The following is a 17,158-nucleotide window of genomic DNA, read 5'->3' as shown; positions in this document are numbered from 1 at the left end:
GTCTCAAATATTCAGAAGTCAATGCAAACGACGTATGCCGTGTTCCGACGGCTGCCTGATGAAAATTACACATGTGGAACTGCACTTCGTTACTTGCTTTCTCTCTCTCTTTTTTTTCGTCGCGTAGCGTGGTTGAACCGCGAACGGCTACGCGGTTACTGGAGTCTTCCGCGGCAACAGGTTGCTTGCCTGTTCGCCTCTTTGTTCGCCTGTTCGGCGTCTTCTTCGGCCTCTCAGGTGAAGTCTATCAGGACGCGTTGCTGCCAAATCCGGTCGTTCATTTTCTCGTGATCGGAAACTTCGCGAGACATGCGATATAAAATAGTTTCCTTTTCCACTCATTGTATTACGCGCAGAGGCTAAACAGTCGCGAAATACACGTGACTTCAATGTAGCCTTGTTGTCAGACGGGCAGTTGTTTTGCTCAAAACGAGTTGGCGTGAAACGACATTCGCGACGTAGGCACCCGCGACAAAAATATAAGGGCCAACTCTGACCTTTTCATTATACAGGATGCCATGTATAATGAAAAGCCATTTTCGCACCATCTGATGCGAAAACGGCTCAAGATCGACAGGCCAAGGAACTCGCAGGGCACTTTAACTAGCTCCTTTGTTTTTTCCCCTTCCTGTTTCAGACACATCTGCAATCCTGTGCTCGTTGTGCCCGCTGAGTCTACGCGTCACGAAGCGTATGTGTGGGCTATGCTGCCTTTAATGCATTCCTAAACAGAACACAGTAGCCGGGAGAAGACTAAAGCTCACGCGTATAGCAAGCGCGTGGAAGCGCGCACTTCGCATACTTCTGTGTGCGACATACGGTACTTGTCAGCATTTCCAATGAATCCGCGAAGCCCCATGCACCCATCCTCCCCCCCCCTTTTTTTTTTTAAAGTTGCGCAGAGACAAACTGCGAGAAATGTTAATCTTTAGTAGCGTTCTTTTTCTTTTTTAACTTCTTTTTATCTCTCTCTCTCTCTCTTTGCTGTTGTCGTTGCCGGCTGTAAACTATTCGGTCTCGTAGAACAGTCGGGAGCCGGCTGCCGCGCGGCTTGTGCGAAGGTTGTTTTGCGAGCCTCGCGACATCTGCTCGCCGACTGCACCGGAGGTCAAGGTCGTCTCGCGAAGTGACGACGACGGGCCGTTCTCTGCGAAACAATATTATACGACGGCGGGGGCAAAAAAAAAAGGAGATTGAATTAGCGAGAAAACGGAGCAGCGTGGCAGGGCCAAGCAATTGCCGCAGCCTGCGGAGGGCGGCGGCAAGCTGCGGCATTCGCAGCAGCAGCATGCGGCAGCCAACGTTGGCTGCTGCGCGGAAGAAGGGAAGCCAGGGGGCGGGGTATACCATTTGTCGCGACGCGAGCGGCGGCGGAGGGCCTTGCGACACCCGATCGGCCCGAACGTTGGGAAAGCTTAAACGCGTGCGACCGTTCGAGCGTCGCGCGCGCCGCGGCCTGCGTTTTTTCACCGGGGAGAAGAGAAGGACGTCGTGGTGCGTGTGTGTGTGCGCGGCGCGACAACCGGAGCGGTGGCCGAGACGTTTCCACGCGGCGGAGCTTCAGCCACGGCGAGCCGCCGCGTCTGAATGGGCCCTTGTGGGCAAAGGTATACGGTAAAACCTTTGGCGGGAAAGCGCAATTCGTGATCCGCCATTGTTACAGCAATGATATGGCATATGAAGCCAGCCGCACTGGTTTTCTTCCTTTTCGCGCGTGCATACCTGTAGGCCTAATGCTTAACACCGGCTACTTTTCTGCTATAAAAATGAAGATGTGTTGTAGTTTTAATCTCGCTGTCATGCTTTCTTTCGTTGTTCTTATCTCGACTGAATAAGTGCTATATCGCGTGCGTAACAGTTTGACGTGTTGACTCGAAACAGTCGTCAAGCACGCATTATCCATCTTCTTTCTTTTTTCTCTCTTTCTCATTCTCCGAGGCAGGAAAACAGCCACATAGTCTGGCTTAATGCAAGTCGACAGGTTGGTTCGTATATATATATCGCACGCCACGCGCGCACCCTTCCGCGCCATCGTCCACGTATTGGCCACGCGGCGCCTCCTGAAGAATGCAGTTGCGAATCCCACGTCGGCCGCAGCACTTCTGCTCCGGTGAAAGCGCGCTCGAAGGCAGTGAACCGTTTCCCCGCCGAGCTGCAGCCGCGCTCATCAGCAGAGCCGACCTCTCCCGCTCTCCTTTCGCTCTGCGCGCCGGCGGCTGTCGCGTTGCTCGCTCGACCTGCGTGCCTCCCTGCCGCTTCTCCCGCTGCGCCGCATCTCCGCCCCTCCCCCTTGCGTCTCGAGCGCGTTATCTTTAGTGTTACCCCCGCGCGAGACGGCGCGCTGTCTGCGGAAGCGGCCCAGGAGCAGAGAGGGGAGGAGGGACGCGGTTAACTCCATCCCTGCAGTTTGCCGTTCGGGTTCACGTCGAAGAGTGCACGTGTGCTGCTCCGCCGCCGACTCTGGTTTCTTGAGCGGATCCGCTGCGGTGGTCGGAAGAAGCAACGATGAGGAGGAGAGGAGGCAGCGCAGTCGTGTTGACGACGTCCCGACGGTTCGCAGCCGCGACCCCGCCTCATCTGTATTTTAATTGCGCCGCGTGCGGAAGCGATTAGATTATACGGCCGGCGTGGCGGGTCCTCCTTCCGTTCTCGCAGTCACGTTAGGACTTGCTTCCGCCGTGAGCATTCGCGCAGTCTGTGCTAGCGGACGACTGCTTTTAATTTAGCGTTGAAGTCAGCCTTTTCGAGACGCGAGCTCGTGGCGTGTGGCACAACACGTTTCGTCTGCGTACGTCGAGCTCGCGTGCGTCCACGAAAATGATCGCGCCCGTTTTGCTCGTCTGCGTTGCATGTGTGTGTAAGCGAGAGGCGAACGCCGAGCGTTCGTAATTCATCGCGGGTATTGCTTGAAAAGTTGTTCGGTGATGATAACGTTTACGTTGAATATTGCTCGACACGCACGGATTGTCACGCTTAACTTTAAGCGTTGTTCTTATCTCGCAAATGACGTGTGCAGTGTCCACGTGTTTGCGCGCCTGAAAATTAACTGTTCCGTTCAAAGTCAATAGAGAGTGATGCATGTTGTAAACGCCGATTGGGCCCGTATACTCGAGATCCGGTACGCGTTAACCTAGCTGTCGTGGCGGCAGGTGTTTAACTGTGCACTCTAAGAAAAGTTTGCACCCTTTGGAGTGTATCTCTGCCACACAACAAAAATCGTCATCTGCCTTTATGCGTTTCCTTCCTTGAAAACGCCGCGTACGCTACTTTCCTGTCGGGAATGCTATGTCATGCTGATAACGCGTATGCCGTTCGTCACTGCAAAGCACAGGGCTCGCAGCGTTAAAGAAAGGAAACGCGTCAAGGCGGATGACGATTATTGTTGTGTGGCAGATATACACCCCAAAGGGTGCAAACTTTTTTTAGAGTGTGATGTCGTGCTTAGAGAAGTCGACCGCAACATTCGTTAACGGACGGGCAAAGAACAAGTCCTGGACAGACCGGATACAGGCAACTCAACACCGCCCTAGATTTCCCTGTACTGAATCGGTGAGCTAGAGGCGTCCCTGCATGCGTTGGTAGACCGCTGCCGAAACCGCGGTGTTTCCTCGGCAGCAGTGCGACGCAGCCGCAGGCTAGGGCAGGGCAGACCTTCTCCCGCCTGTGCAAAGCAGTCGTTGACCCGCTTTTACGAGCCGCGAATGTGAGTGAGTGTCTAGGGCGAGCCTGCGGCGGCGGCGTCTGCGGGACGTCGCCTCTCAGGCGGCGGGCGCCCGCGAGACGACACACTTGCGCACCGCGCCCCCGGCGCTTGTCTACCGAGATCCGCAAAGAAAAGCACGCGACGCGTCGACGCCCCGACTGGCTGAGAGATGTGGAGAAAGGGTTCGGCGCACGATGCAGAATTCGTCAACCGGGCTGACGACGACAGGCAGCTTGACGCGCGGCGGGTCACCTGCATACTTGACTGTTAAATAGAGCACTGTGCGCGCTCTATTTCAGCTGTTCTATTATTATTATTATTATTATTATTATTATTATTATTATTATTATTATTATTAGTAGTAGTAGTAGTAGTAGTAGTAGTAGTTATTGTCGTTGTTGTTGGTGGTGTTGTAGTGTGGTAGAAAGGTTCAAAGTGCAAGAGTGAACTTGAAGGTAAAAAGCGCTGCCTGTGACATCAGGAACGTGCGCGGACTCGTTTGCTCCTTCTGATTTTGCTAGTTTTCATTCTTCCTCCTCTGTTTCCACTTTTCTTTGGGAACAAGAAGTGCGGAGTCGTATTTACTGCAGGTGACAGGTACCACCGCTCTCTTCTTTGTGTGTGTGCGACTAAGAAAAATGAAGTCATTGTGCGTTGCTCGAAATCGGCGAACTTATAACGTTGGCAACTCTGAGGCGACGCAATTTTCGCCCAGAAGTCTCACACGCTCGTATCTTTCACATATCAAACGGTAGTCGAGGCCGGTTCCTCGAGAAGTCCCGCCAAGGTGGCTTCTAGTAGAGCTGTTCTTTGATGTGTCATGCTTACGTAAGCTTTTCCTGCGTTTACGCTACGTCTGACTCTGATTAGTCTCCAGTATGGCATCCGCCACGTCCCTGCCTGCTCCTGCGAGGCTTGCTCCGTCCTGAGCGCGCTTGCTACGGGGAGAAGCCAACGTTAGGGCGTTGGTGGCGTGAAGCGCCCCGAGCGTAGCAGATGTGTACGTTGAGCACATTGTTAATTGCCTTGTTATGCAGCGTGAGGCATGTGCTGCTGTCGCCCTAACGTGCCGCACATATTCCCAGTGTTCCCCATACATGCTATAAACATGTGCCGCGCCATCTTTTAGTTCGAGTAGTGTATACTATGTATCTGCAAATTCTCCGGAACTTTTCCGTAAACATTTTCTTTTCACTCTTTATTTTACGTTTATCAGCGTTATCGCCTTTCGTCATTTTATTAGGTGAATTCTCGATCAATCAATCGCGGACCCGTCGTGATTGCTCAGTGGCTATGGTGTTGGGCTGCTGAGCACGAGGTCACGGGATCGAATCCCGGCCACGGCGGCCGCATTTCGATGGGGGCGAAATGCGAAAACACCCGTGTGCTTAGATTTAGGTGCACGTTAAAGAACCCCAGGTGGTCGAAATTTCCGGAGTCCTCCACTACGGCGTGCCTCATAATCATAAAGTGGTTTTGGCACGTAAAATTTCATAATTTAATCAATCAATCAATCGCGCAACTTTTATTTCAGTGCCGAATAGACACGGGTGGACGCAAGCAAAATGTCTCTTGTTGATTAGCTCGGACACTGTTAGTGTATACTCGGAAAGTATTAGTGCATGTTCTACTTGTTTGCTTGTTTATCTAATTGCGTATTTTTGAACTTTTTTCATAGTTCTGCAATACGCGTCAGTGCCGGTGTGGTTCCTTCTTCTTCCTCCTCTCTCTTTTTCTTTTTCGAAAAGTGAAATGCAGTAGCTGGAAGCGTGTTGCTTCTAACCTCTTCACCTAACACGCCCAGTTAAATCTATAAACCTGCTTATGTATAACTATAATCTGTCCTAATTTATGCAAGTCCAATGGAACTTCATCTGTCAGTGTTTGACGCGCGCTGCAGTCGAGAGTATGTTGTTCGTACTGTAATAGCTGCAGTGCCTGCGCGTGGAAGCGTCTGAGCGTTTTACCATTTACGTATCTTGTAACGATTGTTGTTTGCTCATCAGTCGCGATGATTGACATAGGCGTGATAACGGCGACGAGGCGGCGTGCGATCCGATGACGAGGTGCAAAAAATTAAAGCAGATAAAAGTCACAAAATCCTGAGGTATTTTCCAGCTAGTGCACGCTTTATGCGTGGTAGCATGGTTCTTCTGACGGTTGTTCGCTGTATGTACATACGTGCAGTCAGACAGGTCGGAACGAAACGCTAGCAGTGAATAATTGGCGTAACCCATTGCTAAACGTGCTCTATTCCTCAAAAATTAGCGTGTGTGTGTGAATCACGCCAGTGTGTGTCGCTCACAAAGGCGAATACGGAAAGGAAAACACGTGGTCTAGATCGCTTCCCGTTGCCCACTTTTCATTCCGACAAGCCTTGCAGTTGCGTTGACCATAGCTGAGTTGACTGTTGTCACGCATGCGCGCGATGTAAAGTGTACGAACATGACAAGAAAAAAAATCGTCTCTCTCTCCTATTTTTCTGAACGAAATGGAATGATTTGGTGACTTATCAGCTAGCTATGCGACAGCTGCAGTCGCGTATTCCTTTAACGGCATTTCCCGTAGCGTGTCATCTGGGCGTCCGTTACTGACCAGCTGGCCGTTGCCAGTCCGCACGCAACAGCGTCGCGCCCTCTGCGCTGTAGTGTGTGTAGTACGCAAGAGCGTTGGACGAACGTACGTTCAAACGCGCAGCGCCGCGACGCGCTTTCCAAATAATGGAACGCGCCTGTCGCGTGCCTCGTGTCGCTGCAGCTGGCGCGAGCAGTCGGCGCTGTGCACACATAAACGTGCGCGGATTCATTTTCGCGTACGCGGTAACGGTACTGAAACAAGCGTTGGCGGCTATTCCGGTTGCGCAGCTACAGGCGAATTCCGCATACGTCGACCGCCTTCCGTGCATGGCCGCGACAATCTGTCTGCTGACCGTGCGTGGGACGCTTTTTGTCGTAGCCTGGCGCAGCTTTTTTTTGCGGTCTCGTTCCTGGCCGCGCGTGTTGTCTTTAATTCTCTCGCGCATGTGCTCTCTGCAGGCACCGGGGCCTCCGGAGCAGGCATGACCCCTGCCTGCTGCGAGCCCGCGCTTTGGAGGTTCTGAGCTCGACCTGTCCGCCTACCAGCGTCTCTGCTGTTTAGGTGTGTGCCAAAGCTGTCTCCCTCTAAAAGGTGAGCTCGTGACTGACTGCGTGTGCCTATCCGTTTTTTCCCGTCGTTTAACTATTTCTGGGCGGCTATAACATCTAACGTTTAAGGGCTGAGATATCTGAACTTCGAGGTATCGTGTTCGCGCTGTGCCGAAAGCACGGAAAGTCGTCAGTGCGTAACATGCCTGTGTCTACATTGAAGCACATTTAAACGCATGGAATTAATTCATTCCTTTTCTCTCTTCATTTTTTGTTTGTGTTCATTACATGTGTTTAGTATGTATTCATAGTGACGTTCACCAATACCATTAATTTGATCATTATAAAGTTAGTTAAGTACTAATTATAATTAAGGAGAAATAAATTGCGGAATAGTCACCGTGTCGCCGTCAACAGCCTACAATTAATCAAACTTGATAATTGAAAGGTTAGTTAATTAAATTACTATTCTATCTAATCAAGGAAACAAAATTGTGGAGGATTCATCATGTGTCTACCAATAATCTGCAGCTGGTTTTTCTAAACTGTTGCATATTGTTAGTTGGGACACCCTGCATAGTTTGCTCACGTGCCTTTTTTTCTTGTAACAAAAGTAATTGAATACTAGTTCCTGAAGTACCCCTAATGGGTCTAGACACATGACTTAATTGGAAACTACTATATATGATTATCTTGTCAACCACCACACTGTGCTTGGAATACACTGACTGATCCTGTTCAACTCAATATATTATGTCATGTCAGTTTGTAAAAAAATATATGTATATAAATGGCTTTGTTAAGCTATATTCACATTGGCAAAATGTTATTCACAGCTTCTTGCACAAGCAGAAAAGATATCGTAAGTTGTGAAATGTAAGCAGGAATATCTATCGGCACTGTTCTTAAGGGCATGTCATTGTAATTGAAATCTCTCTCTGAACCTTATGACGGGTACTGAAAACTGCTATTTTAAGATGGCAACAATGTATAGCCTTAAAACTTGTAGTGCTCAGTTCTATTTTCTTGGTTTGGAAACAGAAAAGAGTCAGAACAACGCCTTATGGTAAAACATGCTCAATGGGGTGACTTTCTTCAGAAGGGCCATTTCCTTGGTAAATAAACAAATAAGTAAATAAATATGTCTCATCAGTACATGCACTGTCCTGCATAGTGAAAACACCTCCACTTTTCCACATCTACCCTGCCCCTCCTGGCTTTTTAAAATTGCAAAGGCATGCTGTAGATAGGACAGGAGTAAAGGGGACGTGTACAACAAGCACTGCACTTCTGTTCCAATTTCACCCAAATCTGCACACATTCTGGCTATCTTGTGTTGTGGAGATCCAGACTACTGCCATAGGTGTGATTGGTATAAGCTTTTCTGTTCATAGTGACATAATAATTTACTATAAACAAGGGTTAGCCACTGCAAAAGCTGCTTGCATGTACATGACGATTCATTTCTTATTGTGCATCTGGTTTTTTTTTTTTTTTCCGTCTGCACAATTTTAGAAAAACCTGCAGATCCACCATCCTTCCCTTTTTAGACTCATGAGTAATCACTTCTTTTAAACATTTACGTTTCCCTTACCCTGCCCTAACTTTACTTTTTCACACTGCTCATTCTCCTGCTCCATTGGAGATTGGGAGAGAAAGCTCTATAAATGCTGCCAAGACCCACCGTTGTGGCGTAGTGGCTTTGGTGTTGCCCTGCTAAACCCTGGTGTGCAGGATCTAATCTCAGCCACAGCAGCTGCATTTCGATCAGGGCGACATGCAGAAACACCTGTGTACTGTGCGTTAAGTGCACATTAAAGAACTCCACGTGGTCGAAATTAAGCTGGAATCTCTCACTACAGTCTGCCTCATAACTATGTTGGGGTTTTGGTGCACAACACCCCAGAATTAAATTAATTTTAATGCTGCCAAGGAAATTGTTTGCTGCTCTTAAAAAGGAAATTGTCGAAATGTTGGATGCAGCTGAGACTTCCTTTGTTCAGCCACTTCTGATCACTTTGTCTCCCTCTTCCTGTGTACACTTTGTCTTTTTTGGGTAAGCTTTGCATGTTAGCGAATGACTTACTACATGCTTTGGAATTTGACAGGTTTTCAAGATCACAGCATCATTGTGATGGTTACTTTTATGGAATGATGACGTTAGAGGCCTCTTGAGGCTAAGCATGTTTAGTCGGGAATCCTCCCTGCTAAAATTCGGCACAACTGTCTTGAACATGTCTTGTGTTGCCTTTAATACACAACAGTTTTAGTTGCTATGCAAAATATATGAGAGTATTAATGACCAGCACATTCGAAATGCCAGTGTTCATTATGACGAAAGAGTTTGTATGCTAATGAACACAAACCCTTCTGTTTACTTTTTGTTTTTTTTTGTTGTTGTTTTTCCCTCTTAGGACTCCTCCAGCCCAACAATGCAGGACCAGTTCTTCGACCATGGGCGAGACACCAACTCATCTGAGACTTTGGACTGTGAAGAATTCACCTTTGATTATGACATTCCAGTGGCTATACTGTGCGGCATGTACATGGTGTTTGGTGTTGTCTACACACTGTATGGTGAGTTAACTTTGTGGGCATTAAAAAAATAAGTAGGTTCATGTGCATAACCTGAAAGAAAACATCTGCCAGATACAGATCTATAAAAGGAAGAAACATTAATTTTCATTTTTTATTTGGCACAAATAGGTTCAATTTCTCACGCCAAGCAAGACTATTGTTAGAAAATGTTTGTAGGAGGATAATAGAGAAGGAGAAAGAGAAGTAAAACTGCTGTTTTTATTTTCAGTAATCGCACTGTACATGCGGAGTCAAGTAGTTGTCTTTGGGCTGGCTGGTGTCTTTTATATTGTGCAGACTTAATGATAAACAAACATATTGATAAATGAATGGCATTCAAACCATGTTGCTACTAACTTATACTTACTAGTGAGACCTAAGAGATTGTGGCAGCATGTACAGAGCAGTGCTAATATGCCTGGTGGCTTCGACACCATCCACTGCTACAAGCTGTTTCGTTAATTTCTTTCTGTGCTGCTGCCACTATTGCACCCAGGGTATCGCTGCTTCAAGGCTGTGATGTTCCTGACGGGCTTCCTCTTTGGCTCCTTTGTGGTGTTCAAGATCTGCACTGTGGAGAGCCTCCTGCCAACAGCAGGCAATGCAGGCGTCTCTCTCGGTGCTGGCTTGCTGTTTGGCCTCATCACCATGCTGGTGCAGCATGCGGGCCTTTTCCTGACCGGCTTCCACACGGGGCTGTTTGCAGGCTTTGGTAGCATAGCCCTGATGCGGATCTGGTACACGCCGTCCACAGTGTGGCTGACTGTTGGTATCCTCCTCGCCTGCAGCATCCTGGGTGCTGTGCTCAACCTCTTCTGGCAGAAAGGTACTGCGGCCTGTTCAGCGTCTTCTAATGTGATTGCATTCTTTGGGAACTTCACTCAGCTTGCGGTGTGTCTGTCTGTCTGTCTGTCTGTCTCTGTCTGTTTGCTTGTTTGTCTGTATCTAACCTCTTTCACACCAACTTGGGTCACTGGGTAGTTCATGATCTAACTGGTAGAGCATGGAGCTGCCGTGCTGAGGGAACCGGGGTCAGAACCAACCATTGGACCAAGTTGGGTCACTGGGTGTGTGCCACCGGGTATGTGCTGCTCTTCAATGAACCTCTTTGACATCAATCTGGGTCACCGGATTGTACCGCTCTTCACTGAAAAAAAAAAATCCTTTACAATTTATGGGGTGCTGGGCAGAATGAAACCCGTGTTATACCAGATGTTCTTTTTAGCTGCACCAAATTTTTGAAGTTTGCCGTGGCAGACAGCACAATTCTAACCCTTGAACTAAATTATTCGACAAGGCGGCCACTTCTTCTACAAATCAAAATGGTTAATTGAACAATTAATATAATTACCTTCTTATTTACTTACATTACGGCACATATTTCAATTTATGAAGTGCAGCTGGTGAATCAGGGTGTCTACCAACCGGGAAAACTGGGATTTCTCAGGAAATTTTAATAGTCTGGAGATATTCAGGGAATACTCTTCTATCATGCAGGGAAGATTAGCTGGATGGATGGATGCAAAACTTTAATAAGGTCCTGAGGTACGCGACTCAGTGCGCTGCGGGCCGCTCCCACGTTGGGACAGTCAGGCCTTGCCCGACCGCCGCATCGTGGGCCCTCTGGACAGCCCATAGTTGCGCCCCGGCATCGGGGCTCTTGATAGCGGAGAACCACTTGTCCTCATTGCTTTGTTCTGTGCCTCGTAACGAGGGGCAACGCCAGAGCATATGTTCTAGGCTAGCGATGTCATTGCAGTGCCTGCAAGAACTAGTGGCATAGGTGTCGGGATAAATTTTGTGGAATAAAGCCGGGTTGGGATATGAGCCTGTTTGCAATAATCTGAGGGTCAATGCCTGCGCTCTATTTAACTTCTTGTGTGGAAGGGGAAAGTCTCTCCTGCCGAGATAGAAGTGCTGCGCAATTTCGTTGTATGTGGTCGGTTGATCTCTGTTCTCCACCACGGCGGGCCGGCGTTGGAGTTCTCCATGGTCGCGGAAAGCGAGACCTCGCGCCTTGGAGTGGGCCAGCTTGTTGAGGTTTGTGGGGCCTCGCATGATGGATCCCATGTGAGCGGGGAACCACGTGAGAGTGTGGGTGGCGATGCTTTTGTTAGCTGTAATTTTATTGAAAGGGAACGAAAGTCGCAGGAATGTTGGCTCCAGTAACAGAGGAATCGCAACGAATCATCATTGACACCATGTCATCGGCTTGAGGAGTATCCAGAGTACAGTCAACGACCGATATTCCAGACGCCCGATTTTCTGGACATGCCCGATAATTCGCATGGCTTTGCGGCACCACCATAGAGTCAATGTATAAGAACGTCTGAAATTTAGGGTGCAAGAACACTTCGCCCTCTGATTTTTCGGACTTTTTGCTCTGACTGCAGGTCCGAAATGGCATTTATCAAAGCCACCATCGCCTCCATTTTGATTATCTTGCCGCCTCGAACCGGCGCTCTCACGCGCAGATCCACTGGCAGCCGTAGCCACTACCGCGGCAACGCTAGGCCTAGCTGCTTCTACGTTCGCTATTAAGCTTCTTGCCATGCGGTGTCGTGTTTTTTTCATTGAAAGAATTCGCCGCTGTCAGCAATGGCACCAACTCTGCCTTTGTAATCCACGCGATTGGCTTCGAAGCTCAGTAAGCACAGCGTGTTGTGTAATGGCCGTTTCCAAAAGTTAGCTTCACGTCAATACAGCAGTGGCACACGGTCAAGCCTATGCAACATATTGCGTGAAGCTTCACAAACGTGGGAAGGGGCAATTGTCACAGGACACAGTATCTATTCCTTAAGTATATGTGCATGCACCCCCGTCTCCTGTCACAGTACGAGCACCGATATGCCTAATAAGTGTACTGGCAGGCCTTAAGAGCTTTTTCCGGACGTGCCTGTGACAATTCGAGCCCTTAAGGGCAATTAAAAACATGCAATTTTCATTTTTTTCGGACTGCCCGATTTTTCGGACGTGTTTGCGGCCCCTGGGAGTCTGAAAAATCGGCCGTTGTCTGTACAACTGACCAAGAGGATGCTTTAAATGGTCCATGGGGCGAATGCGGGGCGAAAGGAGGACGAGAACAGAAAGGACCGACACATTTAGGAATGAACAGGAAAGGAAGCATGATGCCGCCTCTTTGAAGGAGCTTGAACTAAAGAAAAAATGTGTTGGCTCAAGCTGAGATGCAGGTGTCCCTCATCCAAACCAAAATAAACTCTTTAAAGCAGTGAAATCCAACACTGATATGTTGTGTATGGGCTGAGAGTATGTCAGGACAGTTGATGTCCACTTTCCAGCTGCTGAGAGAGAATCTTAGTTGTGACAAAGTTCAGGCCTCATACTGATGAGCTTGCTATCAGTTGATAGAAATAGCTCATATTCGAAAATATTTACTTCTTTATGCATCTCAGTTTCATTCGTATTTGAAAATCTTCGATTTGATTTGGAATGGGTTTTACATATTTTCCGAATATATTTTATTCACTGTGCATTTTATTAACACGCTCCGTCTGTTTTCTTTTTGAATAAAATAGATATTACTCCTTACTATTCAAACTGGATTGAACCATTTTTTGTTTCAGCGTGCTTACTAGAGAATGACAGCATAGGGCAACATGGTATCAGCCCGCCTTGACATAAAACCAACTTCTGTCTCATTCAGGGAATTTTGCAAAGGTACTGAGGGAAAACCTGGAAAACTCAAGAAATTTGGAGATGTCAACTTGGTAGATGCCCTGGTGAGTTTGCGAGGCATATCCATTTGGAACAAATTCTGAGGACTGCACCAGTTTTGAGATATTAATTTTTAAAGTGTCCAACGAAATGCATTGATGTTCCAGTTACTTTTGAGCTTCAATGCATAAAACAGCATTTTTCTAAAGCAAGTGGAGCAACATTGCATTTTTACCACAAGTTTGACAGCACATATCTCAAAACCAGTGCCATCCCCAGAATTCGTTTTAAGTCTATATGCCTAATTGCATACTCACTAGCTACAATTAGTAGATGGAAATGTGTGAAATTAGTCATTTTGATTTCTCATAAAAGTAATGGCTGCCTCATTGAGTAAATTAGATCATGGGTTAGATTTCTGCTATCTGTCACAGGAAATTCTTTAAAATTTGGTGCAGCTGAAAAGAAAACGCCCTGTATATTCAGGCAGTCTTGTCTGAATATGTATTCAGACATACCATGCAAGGACTTTGAGGCGGCACTTCTAGATGGCACAGCGGGTACAAAGGGTAGCGCGAGAGAGAAGCCCAGCTGCTGTATGCAATTTTTGTATGCAATGTTTTGGCAGTGGCAACATGGTGTGTTGCTAAATTGCGATAATGCTATTGCATTAACATCAGCAGTCATCCCGAGGTGGTTTCTAGCAGAATTTTTCAGTGGCAGCAGTGGCTGTGTTCCAGTAGATGGTTATAATAGACACCTAAGTGGACAGGGGCCATCTTGAAGTCTCCTTCCAGTTCTGACAAAAAGCTGGCAAAAGAGACAACTTCACAAAGAAAACATTCAAGTAAAGAATGATGCAAGCTGCTTTGTTGATGGCGACTGAGCAGAATGCTTGGAAACTCGACGGGAAGGTCGCCTGCACACAAGAAAACATAGTCACACTTTTTTATGCGCAAACTACGTTGTGTTTTCCAAAGGTTCACACACATGAAATGTTCAAATACATCGATATTATTTTATTTTCTTGGCTTTTTCTTTTCGCCATGAGTTGGCACCCAGTCGCAGAGACGTGTTTTAGATGCGTTCTATTACGTAAGCTCAAAACTGCCTTCTTAGCAGTCAACGTGATGCTGGCCGCGATGCTGGCCAGAATTCGAACTCGTCCTATATGGAGTACTCCTTGGTTCAAAGTGATCTGTTCAGTGATGATTGTATAGAAATTACCTGTCCAGGTTGACGCACTCTGGCTCAAGGTAGTGTAGCAGATGTTGAGATCAGCCACTCGATCTGCTTGTTGTGCCTGTATAATAGTGTTGTGGGGCTTACAGAGTATAACCAAAAGGTCATTGTAGGTTTACTAGAAAATACACAAGGACACACATGGCTCCAATCATGTGCCGTGGCTATCACTGGAATTGTTCCATAGATTCACACAGGACTGCAGAAGCCATTTTCAGCTATAGATATTGTGAGAATTTTACTAGTTCAGTATGATGTAGGACAGTGGTCATAATAAAAACAGCTACTGCATTGATCACAATTTATTAGGTCAGAACCAACACATGTTGCACAGTGGCTTGCCTGTATTCATTTATCCCATGGATTCTGGAGGACTGGAATTGCCTTCATGTGCCAGTCACCTCCATGAAAGACATTTTTCGTTGTTGCACATTATTAGTTAACATTGTATAACCAGAAATTTCCTATTATTATACTATATTCCCTGGTTTCTTTTACTCTGTAGTGCCTTAGGTCCATAAGGATACTAACAAATCAAATGAAACTGCCAAGGTTTGTTCATAGTGGCTAGTGTTATAGGCATTGAATGCAGTTGTTAGCTATGGCCACACTACATGTTTGCACATGTTTTGCCCCATACAGCCCTGACAATTCTAGGCACGAGCGTGTATGGAGGTGCCATGATGGTGGTAGGCTCAGACTACTTTGTGAGTCGGTCACGCCTGACAGACTGGTCCCTGGGTGTGATCCTACTCAAGCCCCCTCTGCCGCTGTGCTGGTTTTCCTGGCTCATACTGGCGCTGTGGCCACTGCTCATCGTCATCGGAGTGATCACCCAGTGGCGGCTCACTGGCCGTGGCACCTACCACTCTGACAGTACGTGGAGCATTGCGTGCTCACTCATTCCATTGTCATGGTTGTACCATTGGTTGTAGCCTGCAGTGCAGCAGGTGGAGATGTAAAAAGGGAGATTGAGCTCTATCTGACCAGTCATCTTTGCAAGACCATTCCTTCACTGGCACTTCTAAAAAAAATGTTGAGGTCATCGAACAAGCATAAGACTGGTCCCGGCTTGACGCCTATCCACCAGCAAGGCAGCATGTAAAACCTCCCCCTCCATATCTTTGTCTGCCACACCACAGGCTGTGTATGGCCAATGGTAGTACTGTTACTGTGTTAGGTGTCTGATGTGATTTGGGTGCTCCATTGAGGATAAGATGTTAAACTTATTAGGTGATTGTTTGACGTGCTGAGGATTTATTTATGTGCAGTGTCTGTCCATGGATAAGGTTTATTGTTCACTGCTTCTGATGGGTGTATGTTAGAACACTTACTTGTAGCAATACCTTTGTTTTATTGTGATCGCAATTATACAAACTTGAGGCACAACCAGGCCATTGGCACTGCTGCTGTCACGACTCCGATAACACATGAGTGGCCTGTGCACAGAGGTTAGAAGGTCCCCAGAGATGCACACGATACTGCAGTGGGTTTGACAGCAAAAACGACGAGGCCAAGTGGACGCACTGTCACTCAATCGGCTCGGCAGCAGAGACAGAGCAGCATTCTGCCTTCTGCTGCTGGCATGAGCATTGCGCAAATGGACACTAGCATTCCTGCCGAGCAGCTGTGTGCATACACTGGCCTTAGCGATGGTGACAGTAAACGTCAAACTAAAACGATATAATCCTTTTATTGGCTGCTGACAAATCACCACGGTTTTCTGTCAGTCTCGTCGCATACACCATCAAGGTGCGCCTAGCAGCTGCCAGGTTGCTGTTCCTGCTACGTAGCAGCAATTGCCTCACATGCAGCCTTGTGCCAGGATGCCACCCCCATGTACTATTAGAACACCTTCCGAGGAGATCAAGCACAATGCTGAAGCTTGCTACGGCAATCAGTGCTTGGTCCTTTTGGCAAAACTGCCAATTAATTGTGCAGATCCACGTCTGCTATCTGCCAGCCCAGCTAATAAAAAGGATCGGCTTGAGGGAAAGCTTAGTTGGCTTTGGCTTTTACTTTCATCTACGTGCTTTATGATAACGAGATTTGAAAATAACAACTGGGAGAACCATATGTTCATCCATATAAACGGCTTTCTGACGTCAAGTCTGTTCCACTGCTCCGGTCAACTGGTGGGGTGCCTGTCTGCCAAGCTCATGTACGTCAACTTGTAGGACTGGAGCACTCAATGAGCACTCAATCATGCTTATACATAGTTGTTATAGCTTCTGTTAGTCACCATATGCATCCTCCTTTCATTTATTTTGCCCTCATTTGCTTTATGTGCCACTCTTTATAGTACAGTATGCTATCACAGTCATTGAGCAATGCTGTTTTTACTAGTGCACTCCTTTTTCAGTGACCATGCAATCAATATGTTTAGGCTTGTCACTAGATCGAGCCTCCGGTGTCTAACAGGGCAACCGATTGGCCTTACATTATGGGGTCTGCATCTTTGGTGCAACATACAAGTAATTTTCTTTGTCCTGTCTGCAGTTGGGCCATCCCGAAGGTCTCGTCAACTCAACCTACAGAGAATAAGGCAAGAAGAATCCCGCGCAGAGCAACGACAGCGCAAATACCGATACTTGTACCAGGTGCGGACTGCTCACGGAGATGTCATCTCACAGGTGAGATATACGGGCATGCCGAGGGAGGGCTAGAGCAGGGGGTCATGTGCAAGCGTCTGTCATTGCTAAGGCCATCGCTAAATGTGTCGTGTTTGTCAAGGTAATACTGCTGCTTTAGTAAACACCAGAAAGCGGCAAACTCTTAGGAGGAGTGACTCCGAGCCTCCAACGGGCAATAAGCCACCAGATGATGCCAAATGTTG

The 17,158-nt window shown here is 47.4% G+C and overlaps 1 protein-coding gene across 8 annotated transcripts in view; it reads left to right on the top strand.

Annotated features, from left to right (window-relative positions):
• Positions 1 to 17,158, top strand: part of LOC126541322 (transmembrane protein 198) — a 123,967-nt gene that overhangs the window by 103,304 nt on the left and 3,505 nt on the right. For 6 of the 8 annotated variants that reach the window (XM_050188057.3, XM_055076543.2, XM_055076546.2 and 3 more), the window contains 5 exons: positions 6,739 to 6,871; positions 9,243 to 9,405; positions 9,902 to 10,231; positions 14,965 to 15,198; positions 16,822 to 16,955. In XM_050188057.3, coding sequence (XP_050044014.1) covers positions 9,261 to 9,405; positions 9,902 to 10,231; positions 14,965 to 15,198; positions 16,822 to 16,955 — 843 coding nt within the window. In that variant the 5' untranslated portion in view covers positions 6,739 to 6,871; positions 9,243 to 9,260. Of the gene's footprint in view, positions 1 to 6,443; positions 6,634 to 6,738; positions 6,872 to 9,242; positions 9,406 to 9,901; positions 10,232 to 10,386; positions 10,487 to 14,964; positions 15,199 to 16,821; positions 16,956 to 17,158 lie in introns of those variants that run through there. The other 2 variants (XM_072286524.1, XM_055076547.2) reach the window with 2 other exon arrangements.

This window comes from Dermacentor andersoni, chromosome 2 (genome assembly GCF_023375885.2).
Source record: "Dermacentor andersoni chromosome 2, qqDerAnde1_hic_scaffold, whole genome shotgun sequence".
Classification (NCBI taxonomy): domain Eukaryota; kingdom Metazoa; phylum Arthropoda; class Arachnida; order Ixodida; family Ixodidae; genus Dermacentor; species Dermacentor andersoni.
Note: the sequence above shows the minus strand (reverse complement) of the source record. Positions and strands in the feature narration are given on the sequence as shown.